This window comes from Perognathus longimembris, chromosome 28, assembly GCF_023159225.1.
Source record: "Perognathus longimembris pacificus isolate PPM17 chromosome 28, ASM2315922v1, whole genome shotgun sequence".
NCBI lineage: Eukaryota > Metazoa > Chordata > Mammalia > Rodentia > Heteromyidae > Perognathus > Perognathus longimembris.
The window spans coordinates 3,858,349-3,874,625 of record NC_063188.1 but is presented as its reverse complement, the minus strand read 5'-3'; the positions used below and the strand labels follow the sequence as shown (position 1 = coordinate 3,874,625).

Here is a 16,277-nt window from a genome sequence, read left to right as displayed (position 1 = left end):
CTCCCCAGGCTGTCAGGCTTCTGTCTTTCCAGTCCATCTGTATCCATCAAGCTTCTCCAGAAAAAAAAAAAAGGAATCAATAGGATGGGTAGAAATATAGATGTAAAACAGTTTTAAGGAACAGACCCACATGGCTTTTGGTGCTAGCAAGTCTGAGATGTGTAGGACAGGCAGCTAAGCTGGAGAGTGATCTGTTGATGCAGCAATTCTAAGGCTAAATTTCTTCCTTGTCAAGGAACCTTAGACATTGCACCCTAGATCCTTCAGTTGATTGAAAGAGACCCACCCATGCCACATTTTCAAGGATAATTTTCTTTGTGTAAAGCCAGTGCCTTCACAACAGTATGTACCTTATTGTTCGATTCAATGACTAGGTATTATACTTAGTCAAATAGATGTATAAAACTAAGTAACTCAGTTGAACACTGGCGGCTCACACAGGAAGCTGGGATCTGAGGATTGCAGTTTGAAGCCAGCCTGGACAGAAAATTCCATGAGACTCTTATCTCCAATTAATCACAGAAAAAGCTGGAAGTGACTCTGTGGGTCAAGGGGTAGTGAAACGGGGAATTCCCAGGAGCCACCACCCAGACAGAATATATAGCCAATGGAAAGTCTTCATTAGACTGTCGGCAACCACACTTCGGTGTCGGCTACCCAAGTGTGATAGCCCACCTTCCTACCAAGTCAGCTTAATATACCCCTCACTTGGGCTTTGGAAAGTCCCTTTGTCCTATCTACAGCTGCAACCAAGCAAGCAGGAAACAACACCATCAAATCTAGGTGTATTGTCTTCATCCACCCGAACCAAGCCATTTCCTAAAAGTAGGCTCTTTCTGCAGCTTTTCAAATCCAAGCACATGGGAACTAAGCTGTTTCCTGAAGCTTATTATCCTGGGGCAAGCAGGAACTGGCTGGGAGGAAGAAGCAATGTATACATGACCGGATGGAGAAAGTGCTTGCCAGGGAGGCAGGGCGATAGGGATGCTGGGAGGAGGTAAAGTGTATGTGACAGGATGGTGCTTAGTCATAAAATCTGTTCACTATGTTATCACCATAGGGCATTAGTAGTCTTGAGTAAAGGGAGGTCAGGGACAGCACTCAGGCCCAGAGTTAAAGCCCCAGGACCAGCAAACAAACAAAAACAACAACAAAAACCCTAACTCTCACCATCTCACATCTCATGATCTGACTCCACATCCGTGCCACTTACTCATGCAGTAAATCTTTATTGAGTATTTATTATATGCTATGCTCTTTTGCCTAAGAATAGGAGCTACACGGATGAATTCAACTTCAGCAGTAGAAATAGTGGTAATGGAAATAATTGTGGGGAATATTTATTGTCTTCTTACTTTGTAGAGAGGCACTTTACATGCAATACCTTTTTCAACATTCTCACCAGGCTTGTGAATTAGGCACAGCTTTTTTCCAGAAAACATAATTTGCTCATCATGTATTCACTAAGGTCCATCTTAGTCCCCTTGATTCCAAAGCCTGTGCAGTTTTACCGCATGTAAGATGAGACCCTAAAGCTATGTTGTAATGGGTTAAAGGAAGAACTAGAAGCATAGTCCCCCTTATCTGTGGTTTTGCTTTCCATGGTTTTAGTTGCCTGGACAACTGCTGTCTGAAAATACACAGTACAGTGCAATGAGATGTGTAGAGAGAGGGGGGAGGGAGAGAGAGCCTACATCCACATCACTTTTATTTCAGTATATTGTTACACTTGTTATATTTTATTACTTCTTTTGCTTATCTCTCCCTTGCCTAATTTATAAATTCAGTTTTATCACTGGGGGGTATGGACTGGGCAAACACAGTACATAAAGGGTTGGGAGTTCATCCTCTAGGAGTCTTGGACCGTATCACCTGTGGCTAAGTGGGGGCAAGTGTTGATGCCTTGTTCTAAATCATGTAGAGCAGAGTAGAGGAAGGAGAATGCTTGCTGTTGGACTGGAAGGGACTTAGGAGCTGAGACTGAGCCATGACCGCGGGTGCAGTTAAGAAAGGAAGGTGCCCAGAGAGAGGAACAGTGGTGGAGCAAAGCCCTGTGAGTTGGAGGGAATAGGACCCAGACACCAGGTAAGGTTTGACTGTGAATGGGGTCGGGGAGGGAGGGTTACTCCTCTGGACCTGGTGGAAAGCCATGATGTGGGTGTGGCTTCTGGGTCAGGGAACTGCCGATGGATGTGCTCCTGGCCCTCTGCAGTTCCCTAAGCCTTCACAAGTCCAACTACCTTTCTGCCCTGTTCTCTTCTAGCGGCTACCACATTTTGCTGATTAAATTCACAGGATGCATAGGCTGGGTCCTAAGTTTATGATCACCAACTTCAGCCAGACCTTGTATTAACAGTGCCATAGCTTGCTGGCCCTCAAGAGATGAAAAACGTTTGAAGGTTGGAGTGAAGAAAATCTTACTTTTTTACAAATACAGCACATAGGCAGGCATACTGCTTATTATTTACAAAATATTGGTAGTATGAACTTTTCATGAGAAGCATGATTAGGAAGCAGAAGTCTCACTTGGCTTCCCAGGATGTATAATGGAAGCAAGTTTTAGCAGCTCTGAGCTGTTGCTTCTTGTGCAGTTCAGCTCAGTATCTTCTTCTGTACCAACAGCTCCCTACTTTCTAGGGCCATTTGCCTCCTCTGCCTCTATTCAAGACTTCTTGTTCCTTGAGTGAGCATTTGCTGAGGAACTTAGCCACAGTTACCCCACCAAGTATATTCTCTGTCATCTGCAAAATAAAAGAGAGCAAAAGCAGTGAGCCACTTTCCAGCCTTTGCTTGATTGTTGTGCTGTCTCCCCGCTCATCCGTGGACGTCCCACGAACTGACACACATGCCATGGGCCGTGTTCAGCAGGCCACTGTGTTTCTCCAGGTGTTTGGCCACCCTGAAGCTCTGGTCACTGCCAAGCATTTCCTGACACTGCTTTCACTTCCCTAACTTGAAGCCTATGAGAGTTAATTTTCCTTGTTGACCTCAGTGGAAAGCACACTCAGGCCATGTCCATGAAGATGTTACCAGACATCTACGCTGGTACCCAGACGGAATAAAAAGGAAGGAGAAAGCCAGAGAGCACAGGTCTCCTCTCTTGTCTTCTACTCCCTTCCCCTCCCGCCTTCTGTCTTCTCTCCTTTGCCTCTCTTTTCCCTCTCCTTCATCTCTCCCTTTTCCTCCTCTTCTTTCCTCTCCCTCTCCTTCCCTTCTCCTCCCCCTCTCCTCTTCCCTTCTCTCCTTTCTTCTCCCTCTTCTCCTCTCCCCTCATCCCTTCTCCTCTCCTGCCCTCATTCTCATCTGTCTTTCTTTCCATCTTCTCTCCCTCATACTCTCTTCTCCCTTCCTTTTCCCTCCTCTCCTCCCTTCTCATACTCTCCCCTGTTGTCCCTCTCATCTCCCCTCTTTTACCCTCTTCTCCCTCTCTTCTCTTCCCTATCCTCACCTCCTTTCGTCTCCTTGGTCTTTCCTTGTCCTCCCCCACCCCCCTTCCCCTTTCCTCATAGTTTCACCCTGTCCTCCCCTCTTCTGGCTTTTCCTCTCCTCCTCCCTCCTCTCCCACATCTCCTCACGTCTCCTTTCTTCTCCCCTCCCTTTCCTCCCACCACTCACCTCTCCTCTACCTCCTGTCTCCCCTCTTCATTTCTTCTCCCTCTTTACCCACCCTCTCTTTGTCCCTCCCCTCCTATACCCTCTTCCTTTCTTCTTCCTTCCTGCCCTCCCCTCCACCTTTCTTGTCTCCTAATATTCTCCCTTTGCTCTCCCAGTTCCTTCCTGTCCTTTCCCTGACCTTTCCCTCTCCTCCTTTTGTCTCCCTCTCCTAGCCATCTCTCCTGTCTTTTATCCTCTCCTTTCCTCTTCTCTACATTCTCCTTTCCTCTTCTGTCCTCTCCATCTCTTTCCCTCTCTCCCCTCCTCTTTCTTACTGTCCATGCCTCCCCTCTCCTCTTCCTTCCCTTCACCCTTCCTCCCCTCTCCTCTCCTCTTCCTTCCCCTCTACCATCTTCATCTCCACCTCATCTCCTTTCTCCTTTCCTTTCCTCTCTTCTTTCTCCTCTCTTCCTCTCTCCTCTTTTTTCTTCCGTTTCCCTCCTCTCCCCTCTCCCTATCTTCTCCAGGTTCTTTCCTCTCCTTGTCCTCTCTCCTCATTTCCTCTCTTGTTTATCTACTCTCTCCTGTCCTTTCTCCTCTCAGCTCCTTTCTCCTGTGCCCTCCACCTCCTCTCCTCTTTTCTCCCCTCATCTTCTCTTCTTTCTCTCCTACCTTTTTTTCTCCTCTCCTTTATCCTTTCTGCTCCTTTTCCCCCTTCCCCCTCCTGTTTTCCATCCCTATCTTCTCTCACTGTCCTTTCTCTGCTTCCTGGGCACAATGGCAAGAGCTGATGTACTCCCTCTGGCCTTCCTCACCATGATAAACCAAAATGTCTAAGACTATGAACCAAAATAAACCTTTCTCTTCCTTAAGTTGTTTCTTCCTGTGTGTTGTCTCAGCAGTGAAAAGTCTGAATCACACAGAACCTTTGTCTCCCTTTGTCTTCCACTTGTGAGTTCCTCTTCCCTTGCTTATACCTTATAAATGGCTCTTTCTTAGTATTCTGTTTTTCAGTAGTCTTTACTAACTGTTCGTACTTGCTTGGAAGCACGTCTACTTCCATGCACCTCAGTTGCTGTTGCCCTGCATTCCCATTCCTAATGTCCCATTTCTGTACTCATCATATTTGCCTCCTTATCCAACATTCTTCCAGGTTAAGGGCACTATACCTTTCCACTTTGTGTCTGTATTGCCTAGCATGTTGTTTCTACTACTTGGGCAAATTAAGTAAAAGTGAATTTTAAAAATCAACCCAAAAAGCCAAGCATAGCTAGGCACTGGTGGCTCACGCCTACAGTTCTAGCCACTCAGCTACTCATGAGGCTGAGATCTGAGGATTGTGGTTCAATGCCAGCCCAGGCAGGAAAGTCTATAAGACTCATCTCTGGTTAACCACAAAAATCTGGAAGTAGAACTGTGGCTCAAATTGGTAGATTGCTAGCCTTGAGCAGAAAAGCGTAGGGACAGTGCCTAGGCTGTGAGTTCAAGCCCCACAACCAACAGTAACAAAAAAGCCAGGCATTAGTGACATATAGCTATAATCCTCTCTATTCAGGAAACTGAGATCTAAGGATAGTGATTTGAAGCCAGCCTAGGCAGAAAAGTCTGACTCTTATCTCCAGTTAACCTACAAAAATCTGGAAGTGGAGGTATGGCCCAAGTGGTAGTGACAGCCTTGAACAAAATCCTGAGAGAGTGCCCAGACTGAGTTCAAGCCCTACTAACCACACACACACATACACACACACACACACACACACACACACACACACACACACACACACCCTTACATCAAACGAAAACCACAGAAATCAGAAATGTTCCAGGTGGATTCATTTGCTCTAGCATTTTTCAGTGAAGGAAGGAAGTATGTTCTTTGATATTCTAGGTAGGAAAGTTTTGGTTTAACAAGTGTCCTATGTTTTGTAAGACACTTACCCTTGGCCCTTTTACACTGAAGGCAAGTGCCAGTAGTAAGGGTTTGTGACAGGAGACCCATCATGTAGTTCAGGCAAAAAAGACTTTATTGGAAGAACCACGCTGCTGGCCTGCACCAGATATACATGTGCAGAGTGGGAACTAATGGCGGAGAGAGATTATATACGGAAAGGCAAAGAGGACATATGGCCACAGTCAATGTGGAAGTGACCTCAGGATGAGGAAGTGACCTCAGAGAATGAGGAAGTGACCTAAGGTGAGCCTAAGGTCCTTTTACTGACTCACAGTCAAGTGATTGACAGTTACTGGTGATTACTGGTTTGGGGTAGGTGATTTCTGGTAACACTATGTGCTCTCCTTCACAAAGTGGGAGGGGGGAGACCTAACAGCAGTGCTGTCCCTCAGGCCTTTGTGACATCTAAAAGTAATTTTACACATTTCCACTAACTCTACCACCACTGATGAGTACTATCAGGTGGAGGATCACTGATAGACATAGTTATAAACTGTTTTGGACAGGTAGTGAGAGACAGGTTTAAGAAACCTATAAAACTATGTAACTTGGTTGTTTAGAAAGAGAAAGCAAATACCAGAGGTAGTAGGATGTTAAATGTGATTTCCAGAAATTGAATCTTTCGTATAGTCACACTTTCATCATTCCCAACTACAAGAAAAAACAACATTCCTGAGCCTTCCAAATGTGCCAAGGTACTCTGGGCACTATAGTGAACTCAAGGCACCAAGGATAGTGGCCACTTAGAGGAAAACTAATACTTCACGTCTGTCCAGATACCATACAGACTTATAGCCTAAATAGTTTATTGTCTGTTATTAGGTCATACTCCAGTCTTTTCCGAGATAATAGACTATTATAATGCACAGTTCTCAGCAGGTGCTGTGATTAAAAGCTATTATTGTGGGAAGATGTGGATGAAAAACAGGTAATAAGGAAGGGTAGATGTGTCTTATTTAAATAATTATAGGGTTTGAGGAATTGTATAGTACATAAAAGGCTCGTGGATCCTATCACTAATTGTAGTTTTTAAAGAATGAAATAAAACTTTTTATTTATGTAATTTACCTTTTCAGATGACTTAGGATAGGAATACTATGTTTAGAACTAATTCCTTAAATAAGTGGAACTAACTATTAGGTATTTCTTTTGGCTTACAGGGAGTCATGAAATACACCGTGGACAGAGAACTTTGGGGTAATCTCTGAGCAAGGTCATAAATTTCCAGTCTGTAGATAAGGACAAGTGCATCACCAAAAGGAAGAGCACCCTGAAGGCCTTTGAGGACAGAAAGCCATCTAGACTAGGAACAGGGCATGGGAAGTTGATTGGGGGAGGAGAGTGGTGATACAGGGGCTATCTAAGCAGTCAGGGCTAGAGAGTAGGCAGGGGATTCAAAACAAGTTTGGATGGCAAAGTGGATAAAATTTGGACTGAATATGAGAGTGAGAGGAATACAACAGCAGGTGCTCCCCTGGTTTGTATCAGGATACTGTGATGCTTTATGGAGATTGAAAGGAGAGGGACAGGGTACAGAGGATAATGAGCTCAACTGGGACTGGCAACATTCAAGATACCACCAGGATAGCCAAGTATCACTGTAACAGCTGGGTCTAGTGTGCACCAGGAAGATTAGCACTGACACAGGTTTGAGAACAGACCACTAGGCACTAAGGTAAGCCAGGGTGAACCTGAAACTACTCCCAATACCACGGGTGTGATAAGTGAGTCTGTGTTTGCATACATGTATGTGTGTATGTGGCTATGTCTGTATATCTGTGTTGGTGGATTTCTATTGGGAATTCAGTTTTTGACTCTGGGGTACATTGCCATTTAATGAGAAGGAAAGAAATCAAGGACTTGTCAGACCATTTGTAGGATGTAGAAGTCTGTGTGGTGGGATTGTGTGTATGTGTGTGCACACATGTGCGTGTGTGTGTGCGCACATGCGCACGTGTGCTTGAACTCAAGGCTTGGGCACTGCCCTTGAACTTATTTCCTCAAGGCTAGCTCTCTACCACTTTGGCTACAACTCCATTTCTAGTCTTTTGGGTAGTTAATTGGAGGTAATAGTCTCATGGGCTTTCCTGCTCAGGTTGGCTTCAAACTTTGATCCTCGATCTCAGCTTCCTGAGTAGCTGGGATTACAGGCATGAGCCAGCAGTGTCCAGCTTGTGGTGGTATTTTTGAATCCCCCAAACAGGGGTAAAAAAAGGAAGCAATGGTCAACCAAGGTAGATGCTGAAAAGACACTCAGAAAACGGCAAGTGGAAGTTTTCTCTTGCTTCGTGATACTGGAGACATTAGTGAAAGCAATTTCTCAGTGGGATGATCATGGGTGGGTTTAGAGTGGCAGGTGAGTCAATAAGGACTCATGTAGCCATTTCTGTCTCACAACGCTAGATAGCAGCAGATAAAGAGCTAAGGCTAAGAAGGGTAGTGGATCATGAAAGGGTAGGCTTATTTAGGCTTGGTTGTTTTTTCAAATGGGAAGTAGATAACATATTTCTGGATGGTAAGGACTGGATAAGGTTAGAGGTATGGTAAGCAATCTATAATTGATGGCTTCCTATAACCCATGGAAAAAACCCCACCTGCCCTCTGTCACCAAATAAATCATCTCAGTTTGTAACTACCCTTGTACTTCCTTTGTCTTGGACCCAGGACTTAGCCCTACATCATATATATAAATGTATATATATACATATATATTCCCTTCTTTTCAATATACCTGGAAACAAGGTCATCTTTGGGCTAGTAGTGGCTTAAGCCTCTAGTGGCAAAAGGAGCAGGACACTAACTAAGCAGAAGGATGAGACAGGTCAGCACACTTCTTAGCATTGCACTGCTGTGCTCTTCTAGTGCCCCAAATCAGGAGTTTCTAGTGTAACATGGTCTGGGTTTTACTATATTAAAATTTGCCATTCCTGTTAATGTGTTAAACAACTACAGAAGTAAATATATCTTTTACCATAACTGATTCTTCTCTTTATTTTTTAGTTAGAAATCCTGTGTTCTGTCAACATTCTCCAGTTTATATTCATTGCCTTAAGACTGGACAAGATCATCCACTGGCCCTGGCTTGTATGTAACTTTTTAAGTCCTTAAATAACATTTTAAAATATAAGAGCAACTCATATTTATTATAGAAAAGTTGGAAATAACAAGCAAACTTAGGTAATAGACCAATAATCACCAGTTATCCCACAACTGGGAAATAACACACTTAGTGTTTACTTAGGTTTTTTTATTCCTTTCTTATATACTAATAGTTTGGATTATATTACATGCAATTTTTTTGCAGATTTCAGAGTTTATTGATGGAAAAATACTTGATAATTTATTTATCAAACCATTCCCTTATTTCAGAAAGTTTCAGATGTTGCTAGCATTTGCATTTGCAATTTTAAGTTTTCTGAATTTTTAATTGACATATAGCAACTGTACATATTTAAGGGATCTGTTCTGAACTTCCCATACATATTACAACATGTAATGATCAGATCTAATGATCAGATTGGGGTAATTGGTATATCTGTTCCCTCAGATATTTATCATTTCTTTGTGTCAAAAATGTTTAAAATGCTCTCTACTATTTTGAAATATTCTGTTAATTGTTGTCAACCATAGTTTTCTTGATGTTAAGTAAACCGAAGTTTTTTGGCATGTGTGCCTTTACTGGGGCTTGAACTCAGGGTATCACGTTATTGCTTTGCTTTTTCACTCAAAGCCAAGAGCTCTCACTTGAGACACACTTCTATTTCCATTGAGATTCTTAAATATATGTTGTGTGCATATATACACACACATATATATATATATACATATATATATGTTGTACTGTCATGTTGCCTTTCAAAAACAACCCTGTGCTAAGTTACATTCTTGCTGGAAATGACTCATAAGTCATGCTTCAAGTCTAGTTTCAGTTAATGATTGTGGAGGTACATGCCTGGAAGGGAGGATACAGAGATAAATGACAAGCTGTATGTTACAGTATTATCTCAAGTACTAAATGAACAGAAAGATTGGGAGAGAGACAGAAGAATTATAGTGCCTTATGGGATATTAGGTTTTGTCAAGTGGTTTGGTTTTGATTCTTTTCCTTGCTGTTTGTTGTACACTGTTTTACCCAAAATATTCTCTGTACTAAATGTAGTTTACTTTAAAAAATAAACTAGCTGGGCTCTGGCGGCTCATGCCTGTAATCCTAGCTACTCAGGAAACTGAGGTCTGAGGATTATGGTTCAAAGCCAGTCCAGGCAGAAAAGTCCAAAACAACCTTACCTCCAATAAATTACCAAAGAAAAAGCCAGAAGTGCAGCTGTAGGTTAAGTGGGAGAGGAGTAGCCTTTAGCAAAAGAAAATTAAGAGAGAGTGGAAAAGTCTTGAGTTGAGGCCCCAGGACCAGCAGAAAGAGAGAGAGAGAGAGAGAGAGAGAGACAGACAGAGACAGAGACAGAGACAGAGAGACAGAGAGAGAGAATAGATAGATAGATGGATAGATAGATAGATAGATAGATAGATAGATAGATAGATAGATAGATGATGGATGGATGGATAGATGGATATAACCATACCACACACCAACAAAAAAGGAAAATTCTCACTTGGAGACCAGGACAACAACAAGGGAGTATAAGCTATAGAATTAAAGATATTTATTAATACTACCCACAGGATTTGATAAAAGATTCATAATAAAAAATACTTGTTTAAGTTCCTATCCTACATCTTCTGGGCTGTGTGAAGTTCAGAACTAATTCTGTTGTGACATAGAGGAAATCAATCTAGTCAGGACCAACTTTTTGACATTGTAGTCACCTCATAGGGCACCAAGGAGAGTGGTTACTTTGAGAAAGACTAATACCTCACATCTGTCAAGGTAGCACAGATACTACTAGATCAAAATAGTTTTTATTATATCATCCCCCATTCTTTTATAAAAGCTACTAATGTACAGTGTTGAATGAGTGAGTAAGAATAAGGCAATATATGTGAGTGAGCGCCTTGGGATATGCAAAGGCCTTGGTTCAGATGCAAGGCTAGCAGCTGAAGGAAGAGAGATTGATAACAGGCCCCATGGTGATTATTTTGTTTTTCATGTTGCTCTTATGGCAGCTGGACTGTCTATATATATTCCTGACATCACAGTGGCATCCCTGAGGCTGTGGTGGAATCTCTGAAGACTGTCTCTCTGCTCCTCCCTGCAGGTAGTGTGTGTCCCCCTGTGGATCCTCATGTCCTTTTTGTGCCTGGTGGTCCTCTATTACATCGTGTGGTCTGTCTTGTTCCTGCGCTCTATGGATGTGATTGCAGAACAGCGAAGGACACACATAACCATGGCACTGAGCTGGATGACCATTGTTGTACCTCTTCTTACTTTTGAGGTGAGTTTTCTGTGGGAAACCTGTGTGGCTTCTGAAGCCAACTGTTTCCTCTACCCTTGCCCTGTGTACTTCAGATGGGAGCCTTCTAATACCTGACATGGCGGTGAGCACCTTGGGATAGAAGGTCCAGAATATCTGCGCAGTGAGAACATAGTCTCTTTCCCCTGTGGGAAGGAGACAGGTAACCTGGCAGACAGTGTCCACGTCTCCAGCTATGTGTATCTGCATGCATCTAACTTCTACTTTTTTGAAAGGGAAAATTGGTATTAGAAAATTGGTATTGGAAAATTGGGTATTAGAGTTCTGTAGAAAATTCTAGAATGAACACTGTTGATTCCTTAGCACAAACCATAGAAGGAGTTTCTCATAAAACTAGTGATGAGAAATTCACAAGCAGATGGGACTTTGCTTGGTCCTGGGACGGGACAATAAAGTTCATCCAGTTCTTAACCCCAGGATGGGTGGTTTTCTGCCGTTTCCTGTGTTGACTTTCCCTCTTTAGAGACTTGCTGGGGGAGGGGCCGCCTACCGAGGCAGCTTGTGACTTTGTCTCTTTTCAAGTGATGCAGCAACAGGACCTTAACTATGTGTCTCTTTCTCTAGATTTTGCTGGTTCACAAGTTGGATGGCCACAATGCTTTCTCTTGTATTCCAATATTTGTTCCTCTGTGGCTCTCATTGATCACACTGATGGCAACTACATTTGGACAGAAGGGAGGAAACCACTGTATGTACTCAACTTCTCAAAGCTCTTGGGTGGGGTGTGCAGATGCATGTGCCTTAATTCTGTGAAAGGATGAGGTCTGAGGACCGCAGATGAGCAGCTGGAACATCTTAGACACGGGTCCACACCACAGTTAGCCTCCAGTGTATACTGTGATTAGAGAGTAGATGAAACAAAACAGCCCACCTGTCTGAGCTCCCGTTTCCTCCTGTGCAAGTTGAGGCTTGTGGTCCTTTATCCTAAGGCTAAGAAGGATGAATTAAAAAAAATCTTAGGCCCCAGAGAATTACCCCAGGTCCATTCTGCCCTACCTCCTTCCTATGACAAGAAGGGAGTCTTGTTAGCTGTTCCTGGTTGGACCATTCTACCTCTTCACCAGCATACTGTGGATGCAGTTTTGAGATGCTCTCTGAAGAGACCCCCTGGCCCCTTGCTCACAAACCTATGAAGTGCACTGGAGTCAAGTCAGAAAATTCACCCTCTGGCAATCTGGGGAGGGAGAAGCCAAAATTGTAACCCAGGTTCTGCTGCTGCTGCTTATGTCAGAAGACAGCCAGCCGCAAGCTGATGTTTTCTTGCAAGAGAGTAAAGAATGGACTTCAGGGAACTAGCCTGGAGGGGGCCCTGTAAGATTAGGTTACGTTCTGGCCTGAACCAATTCCTTCCTCAGACTTGAGAGGGTAGGAGAAAGCTTTTGTTTAGACGACACTCTTTATCATCCACGAGGTTAATGTGAGTGGGGAAGACAGGAGGAAGATTACGCAGTCTAAGCACCGTGTGTGTTTGAGAACTAGTGCAGCAAATAGGGACGTTTCAACTCCGTCATAAGCACCAGTTCCTAGAGGACCAGGAAAAACAGCTCGGCTAGCCCTACTCTATCCCACAGCAAGGTCATCTGTGAATCAGGGGGCTTAGGTTGGGGCCCAAGAATCCCCTCCCTCACAGGGGCCTTGGGATGCCACGCTGCCAGTCTGAGATTTCACCTTGAGAATCTGGGCTGGAGGTCTGACTACTTCCCCTTACTGGGCAGTTATGCCTTGGACCTTTACTTCTGATGAACCTAGGCAAAGTGACACACTGTGCCAATAAAACTTCTCATTCAGGAAAGGAAACTGATGTACAAGTCAATCCTAAGCCTTGAAAAGGAAAAATTCTTATTTTGCAGGGTGGTTTGGTATCCGCAAAGATTTCTGCCAGTTTCTGCTCGAAATTTTCCCATTTTTGAGAGAATATGGAAACATTTCCTACGATCTCCATCATGAAGATAATGAAGAAATGGAAGAAACCCCAGTACCAGAACCTCCTAAAATTGCTCCTATGTTTCGCAAGAAGGCCCGAGTGGTTATTACCCAGAGTCCTGGAAAGTATGTCCTCCCTCCTCCAAAATTAAATATCGAAATGCCAGACTAAAAAGCACTGGCAGGGCCAAGAGCATGAGTGGACTGGGATGCACACGCCCCCATTCCTCTGCCTCGCCCCCTCCCCACATCCAGAACGGAGCTGGGCCTCCAGGGACCTCCATCTCATGCCTCGTTCGCATTCAGTGTCGATTGGCCACTCACCACCCGTGGGACACAGAGGTGGCAGGGGACTCAGGGTGTCCACAGATACGACGCCAGGGTGTGTGAGAGAGGTTGGAGCCCACTTCCCTCAGTTTGGGCACCTGAGGCCTGTGCTCGTCCCCACGGTACCCACCTGGGGGAATGACTGCTCTCCAGTAGGCCCTCAGGAGAGCATCTGTGCACCAGGCAGTTTTTGAAGAACTAAATTTCCCATCAAAGTGTTGGAAGATGTGGTTTCCATGGGGCCCCCTCCAAGTGCAACTTCGAGTCAGGCTGCTCTAGGCAGCCAGTGGGAACTGCCCCCAGGTGCGCATGCACCTGTGTGCAGACAGCACAGCCATGCTTTGCCCTGTCCCTATGGTGGGTTTGTTGCCCTATGGCTATGCTGACCATAGGTCTTCTTGGCCTCATCAGCAAGCCCTTCCCAATGGAGTTACTCCATGCCTGTATAGTATTTATACAAATATTTTAGCATTGTAATATACAGTGTTAAATCCTAGTTCTGTACAGCATATTCTGTTATTTTTTTACAAGCTTGTGCTGGAAATGGACATGTTCTGCCACAAAAGTGGAAGCAGATGGCCTGCTGCCTCACTGCAGCTGGGCACCTCACCCCACGGGACATCACCATTAATGCTCTGGAATGCATTCATGTGCATAGTAGCTGTTACTGCCAGCATAGCTCTAAGTGAGAAAAGATTTATGCTGTTCCAATCCTTGGGAAAACGGGCTAGCAGAAGCATAGAAAGTACCTCCTGAGGCTCGGACACTGGACACAGTTGCTGACAGCAGAAATGTCCAGGCCACTGACTCCTGCCTCTGTTAAAGTCTGACTTTGTGCCTGCCGGCAGCCATGCCTTCTTGTCATCTGTCAGTGCAGTTTCTCCAGGCTCTGGAACCCAGCCTGCAAGCTTGGTAGCCTCTGCTCGAATCAAGTAGGTCACTTTTCAAAGGAAATAAAGAGGAGCATAGGTGTTCCTGAGCAGGAGATGAACACAGGTTTTCACTTGATCAATTAATTGTTCAGTGGTGTCAATCAGATATAACTGAAGTCCACTCTTTCCCTGACCCCATCCCTGCTGTGGGGGCCCATCAAGTCTGTTCTGTTTCCAGGGAAAGGGAGGACTGAATGACATAGACTTCCTTCCTTGGTGTGTAAAATATGTAGCGAAGTCCACTATTTTTGCCTCCTGTAGTTGTTCAATAAATTGGTTCCTCATTTTATATGTGCACTGGGAGTATCTTGTTTTATGGATGTCCTGGAGAACTGGAATTGATGTCAGTCTGCATCAAGGGCAGTTTCTTGGGGCTGTACACATCCAAGGCTAGAAAGTGTCATGGATGATGACCTTCTCTTCAAAGGGTAGCAGGAAGGATGCACAGAGAGGAAGACGATCATTAACATTTTACCATTGGCTGGGTATGAAGTGGGGAAAAGTGGATGCTATAAAAGAATCTTTCACTGGCTGAGTAATACCACCCTGCCATTGTTAATGCTTCAGAGGCTTTCTAGATTTCTTTCGAGGATCCAGGACCAGCCTGAAACTGAAAGTGCTTTTGGAGTACTGCTGACACCTTATCCAGCTGTGTCAACAGCCATGGATTACTTATTGCTACAGACCAGCCACACACACACACACACACACACACACACACACACACACACACACACACACCTTAGAGAAAGGTGGACTTAGAAACCAGGTGGCCTGTTAGCACCCAGAAATCTGAGGGACTGAAGACAGCCCAGGCTCTGGTTCCGCGTACTTATTTATACACAGTTTTTTCATAAGGAAGGAAAGAGACAAATCAAAATATAAAAACAAGTGGCATTTAGCAGGCACTGGCAGCTTTGGCAGCACAGGAAACAGAGGACCTGTGGTTAGAGAGAGCAGAGTTCAATGTCTAGCTCTAGCCACTGAAATGACAAGTTTTGTGAAACAGTTAATTCCCACTCTGGCTAAGTCTCAAGTTTAAATCATGGAATGAGGTTTGGGGCTAGTTAAGGGCTAAAGAAATGGGTAGTTTAACACGCAAGAATTATGTATGGTCTGCACATAAATCATCTTTACAGTTCTCCTTAGGATGCATGCTCAAAAAATGGCAGTGTTAGTATTCAGTGCTTATGCTCACAGTGCAGTTTTGCTGTCTAATATCCAAAAGTTTGGTCCTGGCTACCTGTGCAGACCCAAGTGACTACTTAATCCCTGAAAACAAACATAGTCAACTGTTATCGTCATGATTCACATGCCTGTCCAGTTGAGGTGATACCTATAGCTAAACTAGTGGTGCATTAATAATATGCTGCTCACATGATGAACTCCAAAATTGTGGAATTTCATTGAACTTAAAACGTTTCTACACAGCACATGAAACAGAGTGAAGAAAGAAACATATGGAATAAAGTATATGGCAGTCAATATCAAGAAGGGGTTGATATTTAGAATGTATAAAGAACTTGAAAAACTCATCTATGGCCATACCACCCTGAACACACCAGATCTTGTCTGATCTCTGAAGCTAAGCAGGGTCCAGTCTGGGAGAACTGAAGGAAAACTCAACAGCAAAAGGAAAGTCAAACTGAAATAATTAGAAATTGAGAAACTAATATAAATAGATATTTCTCCAAGGAAGACATACAAATAGCCAAATGGATATATGAAAAAAATTAAATATTATTAATCATTAGGGAAATGCAAATCAAAAGGCAAAAGGAGATACTACGTCCAATGTCAATGGCTATTACAGGAAGATAAGGGAGCCCAGGAGTACTTTCCATTGTGATGAAGGTTAAGGAAGGAGGAAGGGGAGAACAGTGAAGAGGAGGAGGCATCCAGGAAGGAAGGTGAGGCACTGATGTGGGGGGTGGTTGGGTGGAGCCCTTCAGCAGACCTCGGTTCGCATGATGAAGCAAGGCTGTGCTGGCTAGGCAGTCAGAGCACATGCAGCTCACTAGGAGATAGTTGGACTAGCCCTCTCCCTGAAAGTACCATTCCAGTGGGTTTTGTCAGGCTGCAGGTGCCCCTGCCTGGTCTGCTACCTGGCCCCAGGCCCCA

At 44.1% G+C, this 16,277-nt stretch overlaps 1 protein-coding gene across 3 annotated transcripts in view; it reads left to right on the top strand.

Annotated features, from left to right (window-relative positions):
* Window positions 1–14,439, top strand: part of Tmem185a (transmembrane protein 185A) — a 37,708-nt gene extending 23,269 nt beyond the window's left edge. For all 3 annotated transcript variants that reach the window (XM_048336307.1, XM_048336305.1, XM_048336308.1), the window contains 4 exons: window positions 8,546–8,629; window positions 10,759–10,935; window positions 11,539–11,662; window positions 12,825–14,439. In XM_048336307.1, the coding sequence (XP_048192264.1) occupies window positions 8,546–8,629; window positions 10,759–10,935; window positions 11,539–11,662; window positions 12,825–13,069 (630 nt within the window). In that variant the 3' untranslated portion in view covers window positions 13,070–14,439. The remainder of the gene's footprint in view (window positions 1–8,545; window positions 8,630–10,758; window positions 10,936–11,538; window positions 11,663–12,824) is intronic.
* Window positions 14,440–16,277: the final 1,838 nt, after the last annotated feature.